This window comes from Terrapene carolina, unplaced genomic scaffold (assembly GCF_002925995.2).
Source record: "Terrapene carolina triunguis isolate 2854851 unplaced genomic scaffold, T_m_triunguis-2.0 Scaffold68, whole genome shotgun sequence".
NCBI classification, from domain to species: domain Eukaryota; kingdom Metazoa; phylum Chordata; order Testudines; family Emydidae; genus Terrapene; species Terrapene triunguis.
In genome coordinates, this window is record NW_020664419.1 from 76,263,587 (window position 1) to 76,290,638 (window position 27,052).

Below are 27,052 nucleotides of genomic sequence, written 5' to 3' on the forward strand. Positions count from 1 at the left end.
TGTGGAGCTCAAAAACTTGTCTCTTTCACCTAAAGAAGTTGGTCCAATAAAGGATATTACCTCACCCACCCTTGTTTCTCTCATCTCCTGGGACCAACACAGCTACAACATTGCAAACAATATTCCATGTATAAGCAGACAATACCCTGGGACATCTATGTAATGACCAGTAATGTATGTAGATACATTGGAACAAATTGTCAAAAGCAGGCAGTAAAGGCTTAGTCCAAAAATCCTGCATTGCACACACATTTGTGGATACAGACATGTAAATTACAGCCTAAGTGTCTGCATATGAAAATTTGTCCCATTAATTCAGCCCTTTCTTTCTCCTCCTGATGAACTTCCACCATATAGATTACTGTGGAAGTTTTAAAATATGTTATATTGTTACATTACATGCTATAGCATAATGTGTGTGTATACACACACGTACGTATATGCAGAATACCAAAAGTATTTGTAAAGAAAAAGCTAAGATTCTTTATTGGCACTCCTTTTTCACTTGCAATATAATTATTATTATTAATTTTTTTTAAAAAGAGATGGCTTCCTAGAAATGAGTCCTGGGAGCACTACTTAGGTATAGTGTTGGAAATGGTCCATTGTTACTTATCCTGCCCCATTACATTATTTGTACGTTCAGCCTCAGAGGAACATTACTGTATTTCAAATCTATCTGGATATTATACAGATGAGACATGACTGTCACAGCAACAGTTAGATGTAATAAATACTAGAAACGTAAGGTTTATTTAAAAACCAGAGAGAGGAAAAAAGCACATGAAGCTATCTGAGAAAAATATTTGAATAAAGGTAACGCTGTATTCTTTACTTGGCCTCTTACCCACTTTTTTTTTTTTAAACACTTCCTATTTTTGTTTGTAAAAATGTTCTTCAATCCCAATAAAAACAAACTTTTACTTTTGTCAGAGGCTTTTATTTTAAACCAACCAAACGATGAAGGTACAGTTTTCCTTGAGAACCTAGTTTTAGGCAAGTCAGGCTTTTCAATTATTTGTTAGCGGTTGTAGGTGGGATCCACTCCTGTATCTTTTTACGTGTTGTAGAGAAAGGGACATACTGCCCAGGAGTGCCACTCAGATTGAATTTGTGGTTCTCCCAAATGAATTTACGAGCAGCTGGTGGATGAGTAGTTGGAGGGTCTTCAGTTATGCAGTGAAGCCAACGATGCCTGAAGAGAAAAAATACTGGTTATTAAAAAGTTTCTATAATCAATCCTCTTCCTTAGTTGAAAGTTTTTCCTCTGAAGCTTTTTAATATCTGGCTTTTATTTTTAGAACTCAGGCCTTAAAACTTTAATCTATTCTGATATATTCAAAAAGGCATATTTCACGGTATTCAGCTAAAGACTCCTATCAAATAGTCAATTAGATGGATAAGAGTTCATTACAGAACAACTGAGAATATACTAGATTTTAAAACCACTTTGAAATATTACACCATGCTGTAGTAAATGGTCATTCAGAATATATTTTTAATAATTTGATTTCTGGTAGTTTACCTTCTAGTCTCCACCAGTTAAAATGCAGAACGGACTTCAGATCAGATTTGGATTAGAAAGAACGGATTCCATTACATTTAAAAACCAGTGATAACTGAGGTTTTTAGAATTAAAATAAATATCTTTTGTGATGCCATATAGTTATTTTCTGAACAGCATTTTGAAGTACCTTCTATTACAATTCATTTATCAATCTATTTTTGGACATCCTTATTAGTTTTAATATAAATAGAAACTAAAAATAATAAATGTTTGGATGAAATAGCATTTAAAAGCAGAATTACATTATCAGTTTTCTTCCTTTAAATCTCTACTTAAAACCCACCTGTGTTGTGATGCCTACAAAACTCTTGATTAAGGAGATGGGGTGCAGTGTCAGCTGCTTACGCCACTGTCCATAACTGTTTCAATGTTCCCTTGTGCTCCCTTCATCTGTTGTCTCATTTCAAAATTTAGATTATAAGCTCTTTTGGCTAAAAAACATCTTTTTGTTATAGGTTTGTACATGCCTAACACAATGGGGCCCTTGCTTCTAGGCAGGCAGTACAAATAAAAAAAACAGAAGCTTTGTATTTGGAGGAGATTTTACAGGGCTCAAATAATATCAAAAGACTGTGTACACACTACTGTACTTGCATAACCGTTTACAATAACATTTACAAAGCCTTCCTTATTTTTCAAGTACAGTAATAAGTAGTTTTGAGGTAACAGGATAATGATTTGACGTAAACACAACCTCTCCACATAAATGCTTGCTGACTGCATAATATGATTAACATAAAAAGACTACTTACTGTACAGTAACGGATGTTCTTTGAGATGTGTAGTCTGCATACATATTCCACAGCTGGAGATCACATTGTCCAGCGCGCATGCAGAGAACTTTCTAGTTAGCAGTGCCTGTGGGGGCAGCACATGAGACCGTCGCTCCCTCCTGCTCTCAGCGAGAGAGTAAAGGCCTGCACCAGGGGCTCAAAGTGACCTCTGACTAGCCTGTCATCGAGGTAGGGAAATACCTGGGCACCTGTCCTTCTGAGGTAGACTGCCACTGCTGCTAGGCATTTCATAAATATTCTGGGTGCTGCTGAGAGCCCAAACGGGAACGCCTGGTACTGGTAATGATAGTCTCTTATTGCAAATCTCAGGAAGTGCTTGTGGGCTTGGTATATCACAATGTGGAAATGCGCATCCTGGGGATTGAGGGTAGCATATCAGTCCTTTGGATCTAGGGATGGGCTGATGGATACCAGGGGCATCATCTTGAACTTGAGCCTCCCGAGGTAGGTGTTCAGGCCCTGTAGGTTCAGAATAGCTCACAGCCCTCCCTTTTTCTTGGGGATAAAGAAATATCTTGAGTAAAATCCTTTACCCCAGAGATCTAAGGAGCCATCTTCTATGGCTTCAAGAGCTTAGACTGACCCTCCCAGTGTAAAGAACTCTCGTGAGATGGGTCCCCAAATAGGGACAGGAGAGGAACTGAATTGTGTAGCCTCTCTCTACAGTGTTCAATGTGAAACCATCTGAAGTGATGCTGGACCAAACGTGGCGGAAATGCACCAGATGGTTGTCAAAAAGAGGGGGAGGCCAGGGATGGGTAGAGCGTAGTATGCTGTCCTTGGACATGGAGTCAAATCTGCTGCCTTAACACAGAGGAGGGACAGTGGGATGTGGTGGCCCCTTCTGAGGGATTTTTCCTTGAAGCCTTCTGCCTTTTTTGGCATACTCAGGTGGTCTATAGTGATAGCAGTGGGCCTGCCTGTAAAACTGTTGAGACCTGAAGTGCTGTCTCTTGATGGCTGGAGTATAGACCCCCAAGGATGTGAGTATGGCCCTACAGTCTTTAAGCAACCTCATACCTCACCTGTCCAGTCAAAAAACAACCTTCAAGGGCAGGTCCTTGGTTGCGGTCTGTGCCTCCCGCAAAATTGCCTAGAACAGCCATGATGAAAACTATCATCAAATGCAATTGCCATTGCCCAGGAAGCTGTCTCCCTAGCAGTGGTGACACTGAGGGTACCAAGATCTTCCTAAAGGTGAAAACGGAGCCAGGAATCTGGATAGTGGCATTGGAAATAGTGCTAGGACCCCGGAAGGGACCAGGAGGCCTCCATATGTATGCAGGGGGAGACTCTGACCCTGGGCCATGGAGGCAGGCAGAGGCTGTGTCCTGCTTGTGCTATTGTCAGCGTCTTGCAAAGTGGAGCTGGCACCAGTGATGCCAGTATGGCTGATACAGTGATAGGCGAGAACTGCAGCATGTCTGGGTCATCTCAGGTCATGCTGGCTCTGAGCCTGGGGACTTGTGGTCTGCCATGAAGAACTGAAGACGATCCCAGTTCTGTAGATGAACAGGGGTCTTGACAGTCCCAAAAAGACTAACTCACACGGCCAACTAAAAGAGGCAAGTGGCTCTAAATGGAGCTGCTCCGACACACACCATCATGGCAAGAAAGTACTGAAGGTAGGGGTGGTGGCTCTGCCTTTTATAGCATTACTGAGCGCATGAGGGATTGAAGAGCACATGCACTGCCCCCACAGGCATTGCTAACTTGAAAGTTCTCAGATGTGTGCACACTGGACACATGATCACTAGCTGTGGAATATGTATATGGATTCTCATTCAAAGAAGAATTATTGTTGGGTAACTATGAAGTTATTAGCGTTTATCCCTGGGCCTGGCCTATAAAACCAAGCCTCCTCTGTGCAAATTACGTTAATCTAAGCAAGTGAAAATTTTTCAACAGTAACCTATTGGAAAAAGACAGAAGTGTATAAACAATTTGTTTTTTATTCTGTCCCTATTCCTGTCCCCAAAAATCTTTAATCCTGAACATATATTTTCATACTGAATTTTGTCATAATTGTACATATTACATTTAGTATTATCAGTCATGCTGGCAAGCTTTCTGATGTGGAATTAATGAGATTTTTGCCAGTCAGCTGTCACTTGACCTAAATATGAAATGTCTTCTGTTCCAGTTGTTCAAAAAGCTACAGATCTCTGTCACACTACTAATACTTAGCAGTCAAACCAGAGTCTCTCCCATTTCCCTTCATGCAGCATCACAAAAAGGATCAAACTAGGAGGGAATGGAAAAAGTAATATTTATATAATTGAGTTCATCCCCCTGTAGGGATTTGCAGCTTTGGGGCATGCTTCTCAGCTAAGAGACTATCTTTTCAGCCAAATTGCTCTTAGGACTTTATTTTAAATACATTGGCTCTCTCTTTAATACGAGATATTAAAATCTATTTTTTAGCAAAATTGGTTAGACCTATCTAAAATGTCAAAGACATACTCTTAACTAAAGAGTCCAAATTGAGATTAAAAATTGCTATAGGAATAAATGTTGGCTGGAATTTGATTGGAAAATTCTTTAAATTTCTAGTAAAGGTACAGTAAACAGTGCCCTCCTTTCTAAATGCCCTTGCTAATGGAATACAAAACTGGAGGGAAGATGAATTTTATTTTTAACAAGATGTTAAACAACGGCAAGTAATAGCCTATTTTAAATAGAGACAATGGCTCCTAAGGGAAAACCATTCACTTGAAAGTTATACTTCTGAAAGTTCTGTATGCTCTAAAGTTAACTGACACCTATTATTACTATAACAATCAGAGAAAAATCCTTTTTTTCTAGTTTGTGAATTTGATATGGCTACTGCCAGGCTCTGGGTTCAAGGCAGTCAGGCTTGGTGGTTAGAGCTGTAGTCAAGAATAGGTACAGGGGTTGAAGCTGACTATAAAGTCGGGACTGGGCTGAGCGCTGTGTGGAAACTGAGGTCAGAGACAGGCCATGGGTCAGAACCGAGATCACAGTCCATAGACAAGCCAAATCAGGATTATAGTCAGAATCCAAATGTATGTCAAAGATCAAAGTTGTGTGGGAGTCAGTCTGAGGGGTCAGCAGCAGGGTGAAGGGCTACAGCAGATTAATAACAGGGCTGGCGCATGGTCTGAGTATGGAATGGGCAAGACTGAACAAGTTTTGGGCAAGAACTGGATCAAGGGCGGGTTGGAAGCCTAGGGAGTTTAACACTACGAGTCAGCAAGAGGGTTCCTGGCTAAGAAGTGCTGTTGCACAGACTAACTTGCAGCTCTGGTGAGGTCAGAGAAATACCAGTGCCTGGGGATCATCTGACCCAGGCCCTGCCGCGGGGATAGGCTGCTGCATGCCAGAGATGAGTCACTCCAGGCTCTGTTGGAGGGCAAGTCATGGTACCTATTGAAGTTCTGGGGGAAATGAGCGGGCACAAGCCCGCCCACATCTAAAGGCCGCTCCCCACAACCTAAGGGGAGGAGCTACAGGACCGAGGTCTTAAGTGAATTTGGGAGACAACAAATGAGAAAACAGGGATGGGAGTGAGGGTCACAGGTTTAAAAGGAGGGAGCCAGAGGGGGAACACCAAGCGGAGAACTCCAGACAGCACTCACTGCTCCACGAAGGCGTCTAGGGAGCCAGTGGACATGGCCCAGAGGAACTCTGCCTGGAGAGGTGACTTCAGGGAGGATTGGAAATAGGCCCCACAGTCACAGAGCACTTCCCCATCCAGTTTCCGCCTCCTGTTATGGTGGATGGCCACCTTGGCCAGCACCACAAGGAGGGTTTGCCTCACAGCTTTAAGCAAACTCTAATTTGCTGGTTGTCCATATAGTGAATTAGTTTCTGCCTAGAAGAAAAGACCCTCAGGAACATCAACAAGGAAGCAGAACAGAACACACAGTTTAAAGGGTACTTTATCAGAAAGTAGAATTTTTTGAAGTTAGCCAACTTAGTTACAGTTTTATAGACAGTAGGATAAACAAGAGAGGTGCTGAACTTCGTTTCATGTTTTTTTCTCCTTACTGCCATATTTAATTTATATGAACTTGTGGACACAGTTAATTAGGTTGTATTGAATAAAACATCACATTATTATTTCAGTACTCTATCATGGTCAGATAAAGAGGGGAAGAAAAAAAATAGAAGGACTCCACCATTCTTTCTGGAATCACAAGCAAAATAATTGTGCCCAGGTATGGCAGTTCATGAATATATGTCACAGGAAAGGAACTGTCAAGTTTTCATCTGATAGATCTCCAATATCAGTACCTTTCAGAATATTTTCACTTTTCAGCTCTGCTGACAACGGTAAGTGTACAGTCACTGTAGAAGTCACACTATTTTTAACCTAATGTGATGAGTAATAACCCCTAAGAATATTATAATTAAAAAAATATTTTTCAGTTTATTTACTTTGCATCTAACAGTGTTGTGTGTCACTTTCCTTTTCTTGAACAGCTTTGTGGGAGTTTTGCATAGCCACAGGTGAAAAAAGTGATTGGAATGTGGTTGTAAAACCACAAATACTAGCAGAGAGACTTGGACAGGGAGTACAAGAAACCTATTTTAGCTCATTTTAAAAAGTGACTAGATTTCAAGCTGACAGTGTCACTTAAAAGTTGCATAATGTCTAACATCTTCATCTGTATAGGTGTGAGATATGCATACTTTTTAATAGTCTGATAAACTCATTGAATAGTCTATTAACTAACTCAATCCACAGAAAACTAGAAAACCTGTGAGTTTTGCCCTATTTCTGAGTTTCACTTTACTGCAGTGTTCCTTTAATCAAGGAGTAAATCAGTAAAATCTTTTAAAAATATATTAAATATATTTAAAAATAATTAAATCACTACTAGGCTACCTGGATATTTGGAAATACTGGAAGCTCAACATGAAACTTTTACAGTTCAAATTTAACACTTAAGTTCAATAATTTAAAAACCCACACCATAATGGACTTTCTGCTTGGAAGTATAAAGAAAAACATTAGTCCTCAAAGAGAGACACCAGCACTGTGCAGTTACAGAAGAACTGAAGCACAAACAGTTATTTCTACAAGCTGTTTTGAAAGCTCAATTATCTTATTCAGTACATTTTTAAGTGTTTAAAGGTATTATAACCAATCACTGCAGTTTTCCTTTGAAAGTCCAGTCATGAAACCTATACATGTAAGTCCAAAATGACACACTATTTTGTGTTTAGATGACTAATTTTGTTGTCTCAGGCAAGGCTTTTACTTTAATGGTATCCCTTAGGCTAATCTGTGGAAAAAGTGGGAAATAACCCACCCTGTTTATTTTGGGAAGACCTCTCCTCAGCAGTCTCCTCAAATAATCTTTTGAAATACAAAAGTCTTGCACACACTATTTCCAAAAGCTCAAGGAAAACTCTTTATGAACTACAATGGACAATGTACCTCAGATGTAGCCAGATTTCTGTGCGAATTCTTTCCTGATGGGCTTTCTATATGAAACAATATAAAAGGACCCAGAAATGACTAATCACTTTAAACCTGCATTAGAAATGGATAAGTTATAGGGGCAGAGGGAGATATAAGAGGGAAAACAGAAGCTTTTAAAAAGCTGAGACAGTTCCCTGAAACATACTAGAAGAGAAGCAGCATACTGCAGAGCAGCCTGGGGCTAGTCAAGCCTCTAGACCTCTGCTTAGATGAATTAAGGATGAAAGAGAAACAGATATTAATTTGAAGAGCTAAAACAGTCAAGCTTCCCCAAGATAAGTTAGCACTTCTTTTACCTTTTAAAAGAACATAGAATAAATATTTAAAATTAAGGATAGTTCAAAGTGAAGCCACAAGAGATAAGAGCCAAGTATGCAACATACAAGTGGTCAAACAGGAATTAAGACTACATAACACTGTTAATATAGTACTTGTAACTGCAAGGCTCAGATACCACGTGCCTGGGTTCAAAAGACCATGCCATTTTTCTCAAGAAATTAAATAAAATTAACAATGATAGAGCATTTAATGCAATTGTGCATTAAGATAAAAGAGCAGCTAGGTGTTTACTAAAGCCAATGTGTGAATCATATTTACAATGCATTAATAAAACTTAAATATTGTAATGGAGGGCAAATCAGGGCTTTAATTTTTACTACTGTGAAAGGGGATAGAAAAGAGATCATCTCCAATTACTCTTTCGTGTTTTTGCACAATTATGGGAGAGGAGAAGAGAGAGAAATGAAACTGACACCACACTTATTTCTGTTCGGATTAATTGATGATGGCTTCTGTCTGCATTTACCATTTTTTCCCCCTCCTTGTTTCCATTTTCCTTTCACTTCTGTTGTGCTGGTAGAAGCTACTATTCTATTGTACAGTAATAGGGTGGTAACCATGGCAGCTAATAGGACTGCAGTAGGGTCAGATTCAGTCACAAAACATGTAGTTTTTTTTGTGGAGTTAGTGGATGAAACTCCACAGTTCCTATTCTGGAAAAAAAATATTTTTCATTCTTTGACATCTCTCCCCCATCCCTTGATTTATCATTGTTTTCTGGAAGACTCCAGCAGCAACAGCAGTTTTACAGCGAAGTAGCAATTCCTCATGTTTCTGAACTAAGGGTTCTTTCATCAGAAGTTTGAGGAGCTGAGCAAGAGTACAGTTAGGTTCATACTGTGTGTATATTATGAAGAATTAATCCCGGGGGGGAGGGGGACGACGACAGGGAGAGAAAGTGGGAAAGGAGGAGGTAACTGGGGGGTCTTTGAGATGTGTGGTCCCTATTTAGATTCCATGCACCAGAGCAATTTTGTAACCATGTCCGTTGACTCATACGTGTGTTGCGTCACCCTTGTGTCTGCAGCCGAGGCTATGAGAGGATCTATGGGTTGACGGCGCTCCAGTATCCCTCTTATCGCTAAGTAGTGTAGTCCACAGCAGGGGATGGAGGGCGGGTATTGGAATCCAAATAGGGACTACACATCTCAAAGAACCTCCAGTTACAGGTAAGTAACCTCCTCTTCTTCTTTGAACGATGGTCCCTATATGGATTCCAAATGTGGGTGAGTAACGAGCAGTGATCAGAGTGGAGCTGGGTGCAAGGACTCATGAGAAAGTATACTCTGTAGCATGGAGTGGCCTATGGCCGCATCTGCAGCCGCTCAGGCGATGGGATAGTGAGACATTAAGGTATGGACAGAGCTCCAGGATGCTGCCCAGCAAATGTCCTGCCATGGCATGTCCACGAGGCAGGCTGACGTGGCTACATGTGCCCGCGTGGAATGTGCTGTGACTCCAGGAGGCAGAGGCATTTGGTGAGCATGAAGCATTTGTGAATGCAATGGGAGACCCACTTGGAGATCTGCTGCAAGGAGGGGGCTTGGCCCTTGCAATAGTTGACAATAGAGACAAAGAACTTGGGTGAGACATGAAAGGCACAGGTTCGTTGGAGTTAGAAAGCTAGTGCACACCAGAGGTCACGAGAGTGTCACGTTTTGTGCCTGTGGGAGGTATGGGGTTTGGGATAGAAGACTGGAGGGGGATGCACTGGTTGAAGTGGAATTCAGACACCACTGTAGGAATGAATATTGGCTGCCGTCGCAAGGAGACTGTGTCTTTGTGGAAGATGGTGTAAGGGGGATTGGCCATCATGGCTGCTAGTTCGCTAACTTGTCTCACTGAGATCGCGTGTACAAGCGACGGAAATGAAGTTTCTCCACAGGGGGGCTGGGCATACTCTCCGAGACAGGGTGAGGGACTTGGCTATCCGGGAGAGCCTCAGAGTAGAGCCGCTACTTCTCCAGATCAAGAGGAGCCAGCTGAGGCAGTTCAGATTTGAAAGTATCTTGTCCCCTTATTGGTCCTTTGGGTCAGGTGTCCGCCAGGTTACCTGAGCTTCTTAACCCTTTACAGGTAAAAGGATTTTGGAGTCTCTGGCCAGGAGGGATTTTATAGTATTGTACACAGGAGGGCTGTTACCCTTCCCTTTATAGTTATGACATTGCCACAGACTTTTGTACTGACATACTGAAAATTTAGGGACTCCGTAAAATTGAAGGGAACAGCAAAATAAAGGAATTTTACAGATTCTATTCATTCTCATATTTAGTTACGAAACTTCAGTTTTTAAAAATGTACCTAAAATGATACAGAATTCTGAGTGAGTAACTGAAGTACCACAAAATATAGGAATCTTCCTGCAGACTTTAAGTTCAAGCCGTAGGGTCTCTCATCAGAAACAGTACAAGAGAAAAATATGTCACATACAAGTTTCCTAACAGGAATCTATTAAATTGTGGAAACAGTTTCCCCAAGAGAAACAATAAGAGCATCACTGCTTATAATATTTTATATTAGATTGTACAGTGAACTAAAATATGTAGTAAAAGAAAACAATTCTGCAATAGCCAGAGTACTAGCTTGTCCATCGCTGGTTTAGATGACCTAAAAATTCTACCTAAACACAAGAGTGCAACTCTGATCTATGGAACTATTGTATCCTAAGAAAATATTATTTTTCTACCAAATTACTAGAATAAACCTAGTTTCCTCAGAGTGAAGAAACAGTAAACAAAAATCCAGTAGGAGTCCAAAATAAGATTAATCTTGAAATTGATAAACTTCAGTAGATCGGGGAGGGAACCTGACACCTATATGACAGTTCTATTGCATACACAATAGGGAAAACTCTGCATTGGGAGAGACCCTTTCTAATTTTAGACTAGCACATCATGCCTTCTAAAAAAATCAGCAAAACTCGAACAGTTGGAGAAAACAAAATCAGGTTATGATCTCAAAAACAGCAAAAGAAAGTCTAATCATATTAGACTATGTCTGCACAGAAAAATGCAGCATGACACCATGCAGGGTTAATAACAAACATACATTAACTACATAGATAACTTTCGCCTACCCACCCTTCACTGAAATGTGCATAAAACAATCACCATAATATAAGACACTCCATTTTAAAGTCCATAATAATCCATAATTCATCTCAGTCAACTCCAAAACCACCCCAAGAGGAAATAAATATTGTTTGAACTTTCTGACTTTATTCCAGCCAAACACCATGAACCCCCATCACATTCCTATTTCCCTATGCCTGAAGTGGTATTTGTTTTCTCAAGCATTTGGCAGAGATTACCTCTCAAATAGCTGGGGAACAAAGCGACTAAAATGACAATCATCTCTTTACATTCTATTTGGTGTGTTCATAGTCCTTGCACCAGTAATAAATGACAATCCAGAAAGATACCCATCTTGGTTCACCATGTCTCTCCCCATATTCAGATCCCTCGAAATTTTCAAAATTTTATTCTACTCCAAGTATATTATGCCAGCAATGCAATGAAACAGATACAGCATTACTCAATTTAGGGAGTTTTGCTGCAGCAAGTGAGAGCACACTAGAAAAGGTAGGATGCCAATGATGTCCTATTAAAATGGAAGCACTGTGCTTTAGCAGCTAAAAACCAGCAAGCTTTAAGGTCTTCTGGTGATTTGCAGAAAGCAATTCCATAACTCAGTGAAGAAATCAAACAGTCAACTGACATTCAGATACAGTTTTTAAAATAAGCCAGATATATCAATTGACATTCAGGCATTCATAGGGTAGGTGTAATATTTAAATAAGAAAAACTCTAACACATCTAAACTAAATAATTTAAATCACATTTAGAAATGAATCAGATTTATGTGCCTAGCTTATTTTTCTTAATTGGCCCATTTCTGGAATGTATTTAGCCTATTTTAATTTGCTGGTTATATCTTGGTTTGCTGGTAAATCTGTGATAATCAGAGGTGCCTGTTATCAGCTCTAAAGTAAAATTATTTGATTAATCCCAAGGGGGTAATTTATATTAGAATCAGAATCCCTATTTTGGTTGTAATTACAGTTTATACACACTAATACATGAACAGCAACAATCTTTTGTACAATTAAAGTATAAACTTCATATATAAATAAATCATTCAAGTAGTGGTAAACATTAAATACAGGCAATACCCTAGCTCTGTGATATTCTTTAAATATATGAAAGGCAAAGTGTACAAGTTTAAGCTAAATATGCTGACAGTAGCTGAGCAACAGGAAATATGTTGCTCTACCACATCAATGGTTAGGTTCAGATAATACCACTGACCATCCAGGACAAGAAATCTTTAAATCATGCTTCCTGTTTCTAGGAATAGAGATGTACAGACTACATGAGGCAGCAATACACTACTGTAAACTTTTTTGCCTTCAGAAGATGCAATTACAGCTAATGAAAAGGCAAACTGAATGGATTGACCCAGGATGAAGGAGTAGATGGAAAGCCTAAAATTCAGCAAGATGATTTCCACACCCTCAAAAAAAAAAATGTACATAATGATTAGGACTGTGGATGAGGAAAAGACTACGCAATCCAATGCAATGAAAAAAGAATATATAGATCAAGAGACAGTAAAAAAGTATCTTCTCCTATTACTTTTATTCAGAAACCCACAGGATGTTCAGCACATCAAAATGTGCCCTCAATTGAAAGTGAATTTTTTTTTACAAAAGAAAACCAAAACAATAAAACTATGAGTGAAGTTAGTGCTTGTGAAAGTGAGCAACAGATGGCACAGACTTCAAACCAGCTTGGTATCAGCATGTACTCAGCAAAATTGCCTACACCGCTCTGCCACTACACTTTAGTCCTTGTCAACAATTCTCTAGTTACCCACTCACAGGCATTTCTTTCAACGAAGACTGACAATCATGCCTAATTAAGCAAGCAGTGGTTTTTGTTACATGCACAAATGGGGACTGGGGCAAGACCATCAAACTCATTTTCTCATGACCCATCACCTCCTAACCCATTGTGCAATCTAGCCCCCGACACAAAAGGTTCTCATTTCAGGGCAGATTTAATACAAGCATAAAACTTCAAAGCTGCTGTACCAATACAAGTTCTACACAGCTATAGAACCGTAATGGGAAGTTTCAGAGCAGATATCACGGAGGCAACTAAGACATTTATACTTGTATGCCCATTGGAAACAACTGCCAGAATAAACTTAATTTTCAGGTTTGTCTAATAGGAATCCATAAAAAAATAACATGTTCAGTTCTAGTCATCGTAAGAGGTACCAGTTGAGAGCAACCTTGGTGTCTTCACTAATCTCTATCCAGACAACATCTCATTTTAGACTAGACTACAAACATTGGTTCTTTGTACTCTTTAGTATGTTGGTAACAGTGCATGTTACTTATTTTAGTATTGAATAACAGTACTGAAGGAATAAGAAAAACAGAAAACTGAAAGTCATGCAAGCACAAGGATGACTCTTCTCAGGCAGACCACATTATGAATAGGTTAGGAAGCTGAATATTTGAGAGGAAACAGATTATTCAGCCTAACTGGTGGTACCATTATATATGGGAGAAATTGCTAGCGAGGGGAAAACCTACATTCCAGACTATCTTTATTTTATTCAAAATGATTTAGTTCTCATCGCTCTCTGCATATGAAGCAGACATATATTTTGCTTTGCTGCAAATGAAATAGATGAAGTCCAATACAGAGCAGCACTAACAGTCCCAGAAAAGTCAGCAATGAATTTTCTCAGTCCCGTTCTCCTTACAAGTCTCACCCATATTACTATGATAGGATGCAGAGGCACTACTTAGCCCACAGCGAACAAAGTTAGCACCAGTTTCCTCTTCCTTGCACAGGTGCTCACGAGAAGGTCAATTTGGTGAGAGTAAAGATGAATGCCTTTGTGAATGCCAGGTTCAGACATGGCGGTAAAGTGTTGGGTCCAGGCCAGGTTGCTCAGTCCAGTGCTGGTTCAGACCTGGGGATTATAGGGATTCCCAGGCAATGCAGAGATTTGGCCCAAACAATATTCTTCTGAGAACTGTATTTCCCAGTAGAAGAATAGAGAGCTACAGCCCTGATCCTGTATTGTGATCTGCAAGGGCAGTTCACTGATTCTACACAGAGCACGACGCAGAATCATGGCCTAAGTGAGAGAAATGAAGGTAATCATTGCACTCAATAAGAGGCAGTGAACTGATGACTGGTGGCACAGTGCCTTAATCAGCAAGGGCAGGGATGCAGAATCCTTTTTCCTTGGGGGTGGGGGTGGGGGGGGGGGGGAGATGGGAAAGAGTCTTCAGCAAAGCTGCCTTCATAACCAAAAGGATCAGGTAAAGTACACACCAGTAAATACAAAAGTGAGATATACCAAAACTTTTGCTCGTAGCAGAGCATTTATTATACAGATTACCAAGAGTGGCCAACAACTGATTTATGCATTAACAGGAAAACTACTTTTGGCCCATTTTTCAAAACCAACTACAGGATTTGAAATAGACGACTTCTGTTTGCAGAAAAATTGCCCTCATGTTTGCAAATCCCAGAACATTATCTTCCATTTGTGATGTAGCTGATCAGAAATGTCTCAGATTATGGACTGAATCTCTATCCTGATCTATCCTGAAATGTTGGTTTAATTGTTTTGTATTAAATGCAAAACCCTACATTAATACTGTACAATTTTATGGTGCAAATTTGTATTTCCAGACTTGTGTTAAGGTTCCAATAGAAACATTAACTCAAAACACATTGGACATAATATGTTAAGTATACAATTTAAATATTCTTACTAGTATTTTAAAATACTCCATACACACTGATTGAATTAATGTTGCTATTTGAATTTTCACTTTTCCCAACTTTGCATGTTCAAATTTGAAAACTTATAACTGCACTGTGTAAGTTCTTGCATTTAACTCTTCTGAAATTTTATTTGAAGATAGAAGAAAAAAATATAGCAGTGACATTATGGAGTTTAGCTGTGCAACTGTGTTTTCCATTACTTCAATAAGGTTTAAAGCTGTTTTACTTGATATATACACAAAATACAATTACCCAACTGAAACCTAATCAAAAATGTACACTGTGTACATGGGAAATGAGTTTTTTCATCCAGATTTCCCAACCCTACAAAATTTTAATGCAGCTATTCCTCAGGAGGTAACCACATACTCAAAACTCAAATCATGCCAGAACACTCCGGAAGAGTTTTCTGGGACTTTTGAGGTGAGCTAGAATGGCATACTGGTACTTTTGCCAGTCCTGGGTCAGGCAGCTCCTTTGCCTCGCTAGCTGCAGAGCATTCTCTGAGCCATCAGGTGATGGTGCTAGAACTAGGATGGGGCGCTCAGTGGCAAGAGAGTGGAGGGCACACCAGGGACGCTGCAGCCAGGACAAGACAGGGGAGCAAGGGCTGGAGCCACTATGAGCCTGGGGCAGATATATAGCTGGGCAGCAGGGATGCCTGGACAGCAGAGTTCCCAGCAGTAGGGAGTAGGAGCTAGGCACAGGTAGGAAGGAGGTGGGGATGGGACAGGCTCTGTGGGGAATCACCCCCAGCTCTCTGGGTCCTGACCCAGCTCCCCCACTGCCCCAATCTCCCAATTCCCCCAATGCCCTTTTGAGGCCTTCCACTGCCCTGAGTTCAGACACTTTTTTTTATTTTTTTAAGGACTCAAGCACTAGCATATGCACAACTTTTTAAAAATCAGTTTGGACTCTCCATGCATACATAAATTCTCCTCAGCTTTTGACTGAATAGGGGATGAAAGAAGATGGAAGCCTGGAGAGTGGGGAGATTAAGTTTAAAGCTTAAGTTATTTGCCTATAGGCCCCAATCAGTAATAGGGTCCATATTGTGTTAAGTGCTCCCAGAGTAAAAGAGAGCCATTCTTGCCCACTCTAACTTTCAGAAGGTCCTACATGTCCCAGAAGGCATTTAACAAGTTGGGCCCTAACCTCTAAGCTCTCCCACATGGGCAGCCTCCTTTACCTAAGCAGACCCCCCTGGAATTCAGTGGAGTTCTGTGTGGGCACAGGGGTCTGCCTTATGGAGCAATCTGCAGGACTGGGGCTTTAACATGTGCATAGGGGTCTGACTGTATGGACCAGCTTGAGGACTGGGGCCTTAACCCGAGTCTCAGTACACCCAGTAGTAGTATCAACTCTTCTACGTCACTTCAGTTATCACTAGTTCAGGAGTGGCCAACCTGTGGCTCTTCAGAAGTTAATATGCGGCTCCTTGTATAGGCACCGACTCCGGGGCTGGAGCTACAGGCGCCAACTTTCCAATGTGCTGGGGGGAGCTCACTGCTCAACCCCTGGCTCTGCCACAGGCCCTGCCCCCACTCCACCCCTTCCCACCCCCTCCCCTGAGCCTGCCATGCCCTTGCTCCTCCCGCCCCCGAGCCTCCTGCATGCCATGAACCAGCTCATTGGGAGGTGTGGATTAGCAGGGCTGCTGGTGAGTGGGAGGCTCTGGGAGCGGGGAGGGGGAGAGGTTAAGGGGAGGCTGCTGACGTATTACTGTGGCTCTTTGGCAATGTACATTGGTAAATTCTAGCTCCTTCTCAGGCTCAGGTTGGCCACCACCGCACTAGTTATTTCAGTTGTAATCACATGTGCCCCATGATACTCCTGGTTCTTGTAAGCGCCATAACCTTGCATGTTTGGGGATCCATAGTTCCGGAGGGCTGAGAAGACTGGGGACATGGCTGAGTTCGTGAAGGGAGACCCTTTTTCTAAAGAAACATTCTCCAGGGAACTCAGTGGTGCCACTCCCTTTGTGCTCTCAAACCCATAAACTAAGAAGTTTTTTAACTAAAAATAAAAATCTGGCCAGAAGGACTTTCACCCTATACAGAAAGGCAGAGTCCAGGAAAACTATGCTGCCTTGAGGTTAGGTTTACCTCCATCTGCTTTGTAACTAAGAATTTATGTAGAAGAATTTGCAATATGCAATCATACAACACACACAAAATGAATATTATTAGACTAGTTGGTTTACCATTCCGGTGGCACCATGCTTCCATCCAGTTCCCAGAATGTATTTTTGCCATTCATTTCAGTAGTATATTGAACCCATCTATGTCGACCTTAAATTTGACAAACAACACTGTATTAGCTAAAAATAATTATTCCCAAAATAAAAAAATGAAAAAGATAATTATAGTTAAAAGTTCAACAGCATGTTGTACAGACATAACCCCAATTCACCAGAGGCAATATTTTATTTTTGCTCAATGGCACCATCGCTCTTTACAGAGCATGGTGTATGCACGGATGAGGTCTAGATTAACGCAAAGTGTCATGATACATATGGATGCTGCAATCTGACCTTCACACGATAACGTAAGTTCATTTCTGATAGCAAAACCTACACCATACTCTCTCTTTACTCCTTCAGGTTTGCCATGCCAGGAAATAGCATAGTCCTTCTCCCTTACAAAGCCTGTGTGTGAGAGCCAAGTTTCCGGAAGAGCTGCAATATCAATTCCAAAACATGCAAGCTCGTTACTCAACACAGCCATTTTCCTCAAATCAGAATTCAAATTAAAGTCAAATCCAGGGCTCAAAGTCCAAATATTCTGGCAAGTAATTCTGTTTATAAAAACAGCTGAGCCAGGATATAAACAATGAGGCAGGGCTCATTTGCCTCACCTTTTCTAGGGCCACTCTCACATGAGGCAAGCAGGCCATCCCTAAACAGAGCTGCTTGGAAATCTTGGTAGCTGCTCCAGGGCCTTTATGTCTCTCTCAGATCACTGCAACCACCTTGCCAAGACCTTCAGCGCATACACTTAAGCAAAGTTGTGGAGGCTGCCATAGACATGTCCCCTTTAGACCAGAGCCAGAAACCAAAGGTCACAGTGAGTCTGGACATTCAGTGACACAGAGGTTGTAGCTTCTGCCAGAGAGCAACCTACATAGAGCTGCTAACTGCCTATTGTTTCAGCGTGAGCGTCATTTCTGTTTATTATTTGCTTATTTTTAGTAATAAATATTATTTACCATTATGAACACACGTTCTGGGATTAATATAGATGTATATTTTTAAACAACCATATTAACCTTTTATTTTTCTGGATTTTCTGCACATAAGGGTTATTTCCACTGATATTGTATTTATTTCCAATTTATTTTTAAATGGGTGAATCTGGAGCTCTTACAAGTGAATGACTAATAGCTAGGGCCCTACCAAATTCACGGCCATGAAAAATGCGTCAAGGACCGTGAAATCTGGTCGTGTGTGTGCTTTTACCCTATACTACATAGATTTCACAGGGGAGACCAGCATTTCTCAAATTGGGGGTCCTGACCCAAAAAGGAGTTGCAGAGCAGTCACAAGTTATTTTAGCGGCCATACCATGCCATCCTTACTTCTGCACTGCTGCTGGCAGTAGCTCTGCCTTCAGAGCTAGGCTCCCGGCCAGCAGCCACTGCTCTCCTATTAAAATAGTATAAAAACATAAGCCAGAATACATAAATCAAAATACACATCTATTTCGTACATGAACAAAATATCTACAATTGACTCCTATTACCCTATACAGTGCCAATCTGGATAGAACACATATAATACACTACCAATAAAACAATGACAAAACACAGGGAAGACTTGTTTACCTACCACTGTCAGAAGCACAGCAACAAAAATTTTTTAAAAATTGCTACTAAAACTAAGAGAGATTCTAGCTATTGTGTGTTTCTAACATGACTTCAAAAAATTAAAATTTTACTTCAAAATTTTCAGTAAACATCTACAAACCTACAGGGCAAGATGGTCATTAACTTTAACAACTGATGAATATTTTTCAGTAAAAAGAAAAAAACTTTAATGGTATCAGGAGCCAACGCAAAGTAAACTAGATTACTCAGACCGTTTTATCATTAAGAAGAGATGTATTTACTTCATTATATTCTTCCTTCTAGAAGAGATACTCCGGTTAGTGACCTCAAAACGGAGATAGATTTGCTGGTTAGCAGCTCTAGATGTAGGACTGGTAAGGAGAAGGAGCCAGATTGTTCTTTTCCCAGGCTCTCCTGCACAGAGCCCAAGGAGGAGAATCCTTCCTTCTGTATTGCACCCCTCTCAAGGCCTTGCTCTCTTTCCAATCACTCACACAAGGCACAGTAGATTCTGGTTAATAATTAGGGTTACTATCCGTCCGTATTTCCCCGGACATGTCTGGCTTTTGCGTCTTTAAATAGCCGTCCGGGAGGAATTGGTAACAAGGTTAAAAGGTCCGGGATTTCCGCCCCCCTCCCTTCCATGCAGAGTGCGGCGCGGCTGATTGGGCAGCTGGGCCTGATTGAGCTGCGCCCATTGGCTTCCAGCAGCCAGAGCCCCTCCCCTGCTCCCCCCCTGCTGCCTGCAGCCCGGTGTAACGACACAAACAGCCCCACCGGCAGCGTGTTTTGCCTACACGTGGAGCCAGCATCTGACCAGCATGGGCATGGTAAGGGGAGTCCCGGGGGGCAGTCAGGGAGCAGGGGGAGGGTTGGATGGGCCTGTCTGAGGGTGGGGGTGTGAATATGGGGTGGGGGGGGCGGCGGGTTATATTCTTTTGTGGTGCCCGAGCTCCAGCAATATCCAGGGCCGGGGGCCCTGCTCCAGCAATATTTGGAGCTGGGTCTCTCTCCCCCGGCCCTGCCTGGAGCGGGCCCCGGCCTCCACCTGCCACCCCCTCCCCCCACGCATCCCCGTCCCTCCCCGCGGGTCCCCGTCCCCCCCCCCGTCCCTGCCCGGAAGAAAGCAGCGCGCCCCTCTCCCGTGCCTGCTTGTGCTGCCGGAGTAGCACATTCCTACGCCCTCCAAGCAGCAACTGCTGTCTGCTGCCCCAGGGTCCTAGTGCCCCCCATCCACTAATGGCAAGGCAGGCTGCCCTTACCCTGCCCTTCCACCCTAGCCCTTCGCCTCTCCAATGCCCCAAACCCCTCATTCCCAGCCCCAGCCCATATCCCCCCGCACCCTAATCCTCTGCCCTAGCCCTGAGCCCCCTCCTGCATCATGAACCCCTCATCCTCAGACCCAACCCTCATCCCCCTGCACCCTAATCCTCTGCTCCAGCCCTGAGCCCCCTCCTGCATCATGAACCCCTCATCCTCAGACTCACAGCCCTCACCCCTGCACCCCCTCCTATCCCCAAACTCCCTCCCCAAACCCCCCCTCCTGCCCTCAAATTCCCTCCCAAAGCCTGCACCCCTCCCTTTGCACTGCCTCCCACCCCCAAACTCCATCCCAGAGCCTGCACCCCTCACCCCCTCCTGCACACCCATCCTCTGCCCCAGCCCGGAGCCTGCACCCAGCACCCAAACTCTATCCCAGAGCCTGCACCCTGCACCCCTCCTGCACCCTAATCCCCAGCCCAGAACCTGCACCCCAGACCTCCTCCCCCCACCCAACCCCCCTCCCAGAGCCTTAGGCAGGTAAGGGGGGCGGGTGGGTTCTGGGCACCACCAAAATTTCTACAAACCTGCCACCCATGATAAGGGTCGGGGCAGTCAGGGGACAGGTAGGGTCCTAGGGGGGCAGTTAGGGTTGGGAGTTCTAAGGGGGGCAGTCAGGGGGTGGGAAGTGGGAGGGAGTGGATGGGGGAGGGGCTACCCCCCCCCCCCCATGTCCTCTTTTTTGATTGTGGAAATTGGTAACCCTAGGTTAATAGCAACTCAGATCTTAACAACTTTCTATTAACAACATTTTGTGAGAACCAATCCAGTTGCATTGACTTTAATGTTAATGTGATTCAGATGCTGGCAATGACATGTTGCTTATTAAGAACATTCTTTGGAAGAAAGGCCCCAGCTGCAGGCAGATTTGCAGGGCTGCTGCCAGAGAAGGAAGCACTAGGACCAGAGGCAGGGCTAGCCCACTGGGGGCCCTAAAGCAGGAATATTGTTGGCCCCACCAACACATACTAAAAAAGTGAATGCAGGTCCCCTGAGCTGCTTGGGGCCCTAAGCAATTGCTTAGTCTGCTTATGCCTAGCACCAGCACTGGTTGGACGAGCTAAGCACCTGCCACAGAAAGGTTTTGCAGCTGCCAGGGAAGGAAGTGCTACAAACCTGCCTGTGCTTGGTGCTCAGCCCATTCCAATGCTTCCTTCTGGGCCTACAGCCCCAGAAGCCTATCTGTGCACGGGGACCGCACAGAAGGTAGTGCGCTCCGTGCTGGGAGGGAAGGCTGTGGGGAGGACAGTAATGGGGAGAGGGGCTGCAGACCAGATGCTGGAGCCGCATGGTAACTCTCCCTGTGCTCACTCGACTGCACCCAAGGAAGGAAGCGCGGGGATGTGCTGAGCCCCAAACTCTGCAGAGTACAGGGAGTAGTATTGTGCAGCTCTGTGGGATCCCAGTGCCTCCACTCCCTGTAGAAAGCCCCAGCATCTGGGCTGCAGCACTACTCCCTGCTACTGCCTTCATGCAGGCAAGTTTGCAGGGCTGCAGCCAGTGAAGGCACACCCCTGGCTGCAGCCCCACAAGCTGGTCATCCACTTATCGGCAACCCCTAGCTAATGGCAACTCTTTGCTGGCAAACGAGGGGTTGCTAATTGTCTACACTAGAGTTTTTAACTCACATTAATTGATTGTCAATCACCCAGGGTAAACCACCTGCATTTGCACTTAGAACAAGTGTTTGTAAATGTCAGGACACTTTACAAACGCATTAGCTAACAAGCTAACTGGCACCAATTCAAGAACTCTACTGTAGACAAACCTACACACTCCTGTACACAAAAAGGGAACCCAACCATCATGAGACTAAGCTAGCTACTGCTTGGTACATAGCAATGGGCTGGAACTGTGGGGAAGATGACAGGGCATTTGCCCCCTTCTTCTGGGTTTTCTGAGGCCAGAGAGTTATCTGAAAACAAGGGTGATTTTATAGGGACAGTCCCGATATTTGGGGCTTTTTCTTACATACGCATCTATTACCCCCCACCCCCTGTCCCGATTTTTCACACTTGCTATCTGGTCAGCCTATCCGAAACCCTCTGTTTAGGAGACTGATGCTTACAAGAGGTGGATTTTTATCCTTCCTCCCACAAACCTCCTAAGACTCACCAGGGTACTGATGTACCTTATCTAAGCAGAACCCTAACTCCTATGCCTCTCCAAGAGGTTCCCAAAAGATAAAATCCCTCCTAAGAAGGGAAGCCTAGGAGGTACACAGGCACCTGGGTCTCTTTCTGCAGATCTCAGAGAAATTAAGAGGAAAGGAGAATGCCTCCCTAAACTACTCCTTTCCACAATCCCAAATTATGACTATTTTAAAATAAAAATATTCCCAAATTAAAAAAAAAAAAAAAAAAGGTTAATGAGAAGTCAAAGTTGAGAGTGTATATATCAGTATCTTAAGGATAAAAATTCTTAAGGGAATGCTGTAGTTGTAGTGAGTGGGAAAACACCATTAAAAAGACATGATGTTCACAGTTAAAATTAAATAAGAAACCCAATCATTTTAAAACAATGGAAACTCACAGTTAAGGTATCCCAATTAGCTTAAATATGCCAATTATGATGCCAGCTTCAACTTCTTTGCAAAGTGTTTGAATTAGGGGAGTGGTCTCCAAAATACATGCAAATCATGCATAAGGAAACCAGGCAATGTATTTCATTTCCATTTCACAAGCAGAATTTAGATAAACCATATGAAGTTACTAGGATATTCAGTTTAGTATACATACCAAAAAAATTCTTTTTGTCTTCATAGTATTTGTTTCCATATTTGTCAACACCTACTAGAGCACCGATCTTCAAATCGTTGACCCTGTGAATTCCCAAGACATTCATTTCAGTTGGAAGGAATTACAAATAACATTATCTTTTATTAGAATACAGTAAAAATAGTTTACAATTAGGTGAATTTAGAACACCCATTTATACAGTGAAGTACCTTTAAAATGGAATGATCCCAAAGCACATCAGCAACTCAAACTGATGGTTTGCAGGATCTGGCCTGTAGTCTATTTCATGAGTAGTCTTTAATCATAGGAATAATCCCACTGACTTCCACAGGAAGGGTCATAAGTAAGGTTTTGCAGGACTTTACCATCCATTAGAGTGCAGCCAACTCTGACACAATGCCACTGTTACACAGCAAAGAGCAATACTACACAACATTTTAGGAGGACATGAAAAATACTGTATATACCTGAAGCTGTAAGGATTGTAGCAGAGTTTGAATATAGCAAAGATACCAGGGTTCATTTCCCATGTCTTATGAAAAATACCATGTGATCTTTAATAGCCACAACTGGCCAAGACGTTGGTTTCAAATCTCATCAAGTACAGTACATTTTACCAGCATAGTAATACTTAAGTGAATGCAGGGCTTGCATACTGTTCAGATCAAAATCACAAACATGAGTTAAATAGTTTGGGACATGCCTTCAATGATTATTTCCTCTTTACTACAATCACTTACAGTTATGGCTACCTGACACTTTCTATTATAAGACCTGGTTCTCAGTGGCTTAAAACTCTGCCAAACTAACCATATGGACTGATGTTGTCCAAACAGGGAGTCTGCCTTACAGAATTTTTTGGAAAAATTCAGCAAAAACAGCTCAGGCATTTCTCAGAAGAATTATGGAAAAATAGGATTTTCCCCAATTTCAAAAAATCTCAAATGTTTAATTGAGAAGCTCTATGCTTTGGAGCAGGGACTTGAAATTTGGCAGGGATATGCCTTCTGCCATAGTAGTGAATATCCACCCAATTTTGGTTAAGTTGTAAGCCTCTGAAAAATCTTAAATTCACACATGTTCAGTAGAGACTTGCTAGACTTTGGCAGCTAAATTCTACAAAGATTCCATTTGTTTGGAGTATGCTCCAGCCAAAGGCCGAGCAGAATTTTCTATGTAAATGCTTCCTGCAGCCAGGAGCCACTATGGTGACAGGCACAGAAACTGAGAACAGGGCGATTCTCTCCAGTGCTCTCACTGCTCCCGGTGCTGGTACCTAGACAGCAAGGAGGAGGCAACAGCCTGACTGGAATACAGAGGAAACTAGAACCAGGTCCGTGGAGGGATGGCAAGGGTGAAGGAGGTACCAAGACAACACAGGTTGGAGGGACCAGAAGCAGAAGTGTCGGTGTGCGGGGGAGGTGGGGGGTGGCCAAATATGTCTGTAACCACTAGGGACCACTCCCCTCAGAATGTGGAACAGAACCCAAGATTAAAAATTCTTCTGCTGTCAGCAAATAGCTGTGAAATCCACTGGAAAAATGTCTGCTTCAACTCGCCCTACTGTCTTCCCCACATAGAGGAAGACAACCCAACTACTGTTATCAGTTAGTCTGGTACCTCAAGTAGCAGAAGTCTGTGCTGTAGGTCTATAATATAGTCTTTAATTACATGATAAAATGCAATGAAATGCAAAATGATGGGAAAAAAGTTAAAGGTATTGATACAAACTTCAATGGCAAGTAGGTGGCTTCCAAGTGAAGATAAAGTGATTTATATTCTATATTAAATGATATGACCTAGTTTTAGGAAAGTGCATCTACTTTTAATTGTTTATTTGGTTGTGTGTTAAAACAGAGATAATGTTGTATCATGTTAAGAATGACTAGCATCAAACTATAACTTGATGTGTTCCATCATAGAAACAGTGAGTTCCAGTGGACCAAGCATAGAACTGGTAGCCAAAAACTCCTAAACTCTAGTCCCATCTCTATCACTGTCTCATTGTGCTGCCTTGAAAATAACCTTAGCCCCTATGGACCCATTCACAGTAGGAAAATGCACTGTTGCTGACAATGATTGTCAGAATTAGGTACCCCCAATTGCTGTTAAATGGTTTACTTATTAGGTTTTGTCCCATCTTCATATTTACAGTATGGTTCCAGAACATGTGAAAACATGGTGACTATCACCTTTTCCATAACTTTGTTGAAAAACTTCACACCTTTAACACAAGAAAATCTTCAGAACTGGTTCACTGAAATTTTTTTTCCATATACATAAGAATTAATTGATTTACGTGGAATTACATCTGAGATTAGTCTAGGCTACAATTACTAACTTTTGTTGTAATTGCTGCATGCCTATTCAGCCGTCTCTTCAACTGAAGTAGCAACTCTGTGAGGGCAGAATTGGGTCCTTAAATACTTTAAAACCAGGTTAAAGGGACAATTTCATTTTTCTGTCTAAAAGTTTCTTGCCCTTTTCAAGATGACAATAGTTGCTGACATACTTGGAAGTCTGTATTGTCCAGGAAGTGAGAAAATGTATGGCAGTCAGTGAAAAAGGGATCCCAAAGGTTTAATACAATTCATTACTAGGACCGCCAGGAGTTGCCGTTAGGGAGATCCACTATTAGAGTTTCAATTTAATCTTGTGACATTTCAAGGCACCTAGTTTTCATTTTAAGATTTTTAGAGTATCTATTTATATATATGCAATGTTTTGATTTATACGAAACTTTGTTCTCAAAGAGTTGGGGAATGCAGTCATTTTGCTTTGTGTTGTAGTTGCTGACACTGAAGGAGTATGGAAGGATTGATTTAATCTGGATAATTTTTAACCTACTATATTAGCAAATTCAAAGAAACTGTGTTGAACATAGTACAGTGCTATCTGAGAGTTTATTCACAAACAAAGCTTTCTGTTATAGCTGTTTTAGGTAGTGCTTGTAAACAACAGGAAATAAAATATCAGACTGAAGTGCGCTTTTAAACAGACAGTATCACTTTAAGGAGCTTCCTGCATTTTATTTAGCGGAACAATAAGATTCAGGAGCCTGGTAAGACCATTTTTTTAAAAATCAGCAGATAGATTATAGAAATACACAACTAACTGCTGAGTGGAAAGGAGTAATTTTGGATTTAAAATGGTAACAAACTATCATTTTATTACGTTTATCACCAAAAACAGAAAATTGCAGTGAGACAATATCTAAAATGGCATTTAGAGTTCAACAGATGATGAGGCATACCCAGAGGGAACAAATTCCATGTTTAATAGATGTATACCATGATGTGTTTTCCCACGTGCAGTGACATACCACTCCCCTTAAATTGAACATTTTTAGTTTTCCCTTATCTTTGAATGCTGTTAAACAGAATCACAAAAAAAGCTTTCATGTTTATAAGAATCAGACATGGACGACATATACTGAAGCAGCTTCATTCTTTTAATTGGTATTGAATTGCCTCAAAAATCTTTAGCAATATTTCACCTGACTCAGTTCAGTCTTTTGTTCATAGAAGAGAAAAATTTCATGATACAATTTTTGTTTTTAATCTTCTAGATTTACACCTTTGATTTAGCTATCCAATACTTGGACCAGATGGATAAAAGTATGTTGTAAGAATGTCAGAAATAGGACCCTAAATGGCAAATTGATTTTTCTATAGCACACGGTCTATGTTGAAACAATGTCCAACAGTTGGGGGTTGTTTGCTAAACTCAGTGTTAGTTTTATGCAATTAAATGTTTCCTATGTCTGTTCAAAGTACGCCACCTTCTATATTCTCCAGAAAGCTTTACAAGACAACGGAACCAAGTTTACCAGACTAAAATACCTATTTAAATGCCTGTCTCTATCAATTAGTACTTTAAATTTAAGGTTATGCTTCCATTGAAGAGCCCATGATTAGGATGAAAAAAATAGCTTCTTTTAATACACATACAAAATAGGAAAATTTGTCTGTGCTTATCTGAAAGATTCCTTTCTTGAATAATAATATCCACAAATCTGTTACAATTAGTTCTTCAGCTTGTTTGCAGCTTGGTGGCAGAAGCAGACCTGTCAGTTATTAGCATAGGGGAATGCCCTGATCCTGAAATTTCCTCCAGTTGAGATAATTTTCACAATCAGAATAATTCAAATCTACTTCCCCCAATTAAAAATTGTGTTAAATATACTTTGAGGGAGAAAAAAA

General features: G+C 41.7%; 1 protein-coding gene across 1 annotated transcript in view; it reads right to left on the bottom strand.

The window, feature by feature from the left end:
• Positions 1–851: 851 nt before the first annotated feature.
• NDUFA12 (NADH:ubiquinone oxidoreductase subunit A12) overlaps positions 852–27,052 on the bottom strand; it is a 46,889-nt gene continuing 20,688 nt past the window's right edge. Inside the window, exons 2-4 of the mRNA XM_026648840.2 lie at positions 22,851–22,933; positions 17,171–17,258; positions 852–1,195 (exon numbers count right to left, since the gene is read on the bottom strand). Coding sequence (XP_026504625.1) covers positions 1,015–1,195; positions 17,171–17,258; positions 22,851–22,933 — 352 coding nt within the window. The 3' untranslated portion in view covers positions 852–1,014. The remainder of the gene's footprint in view (positions 1,196–17,170; positions 17,259–22,850; positions 22,934–27,052) is intronic.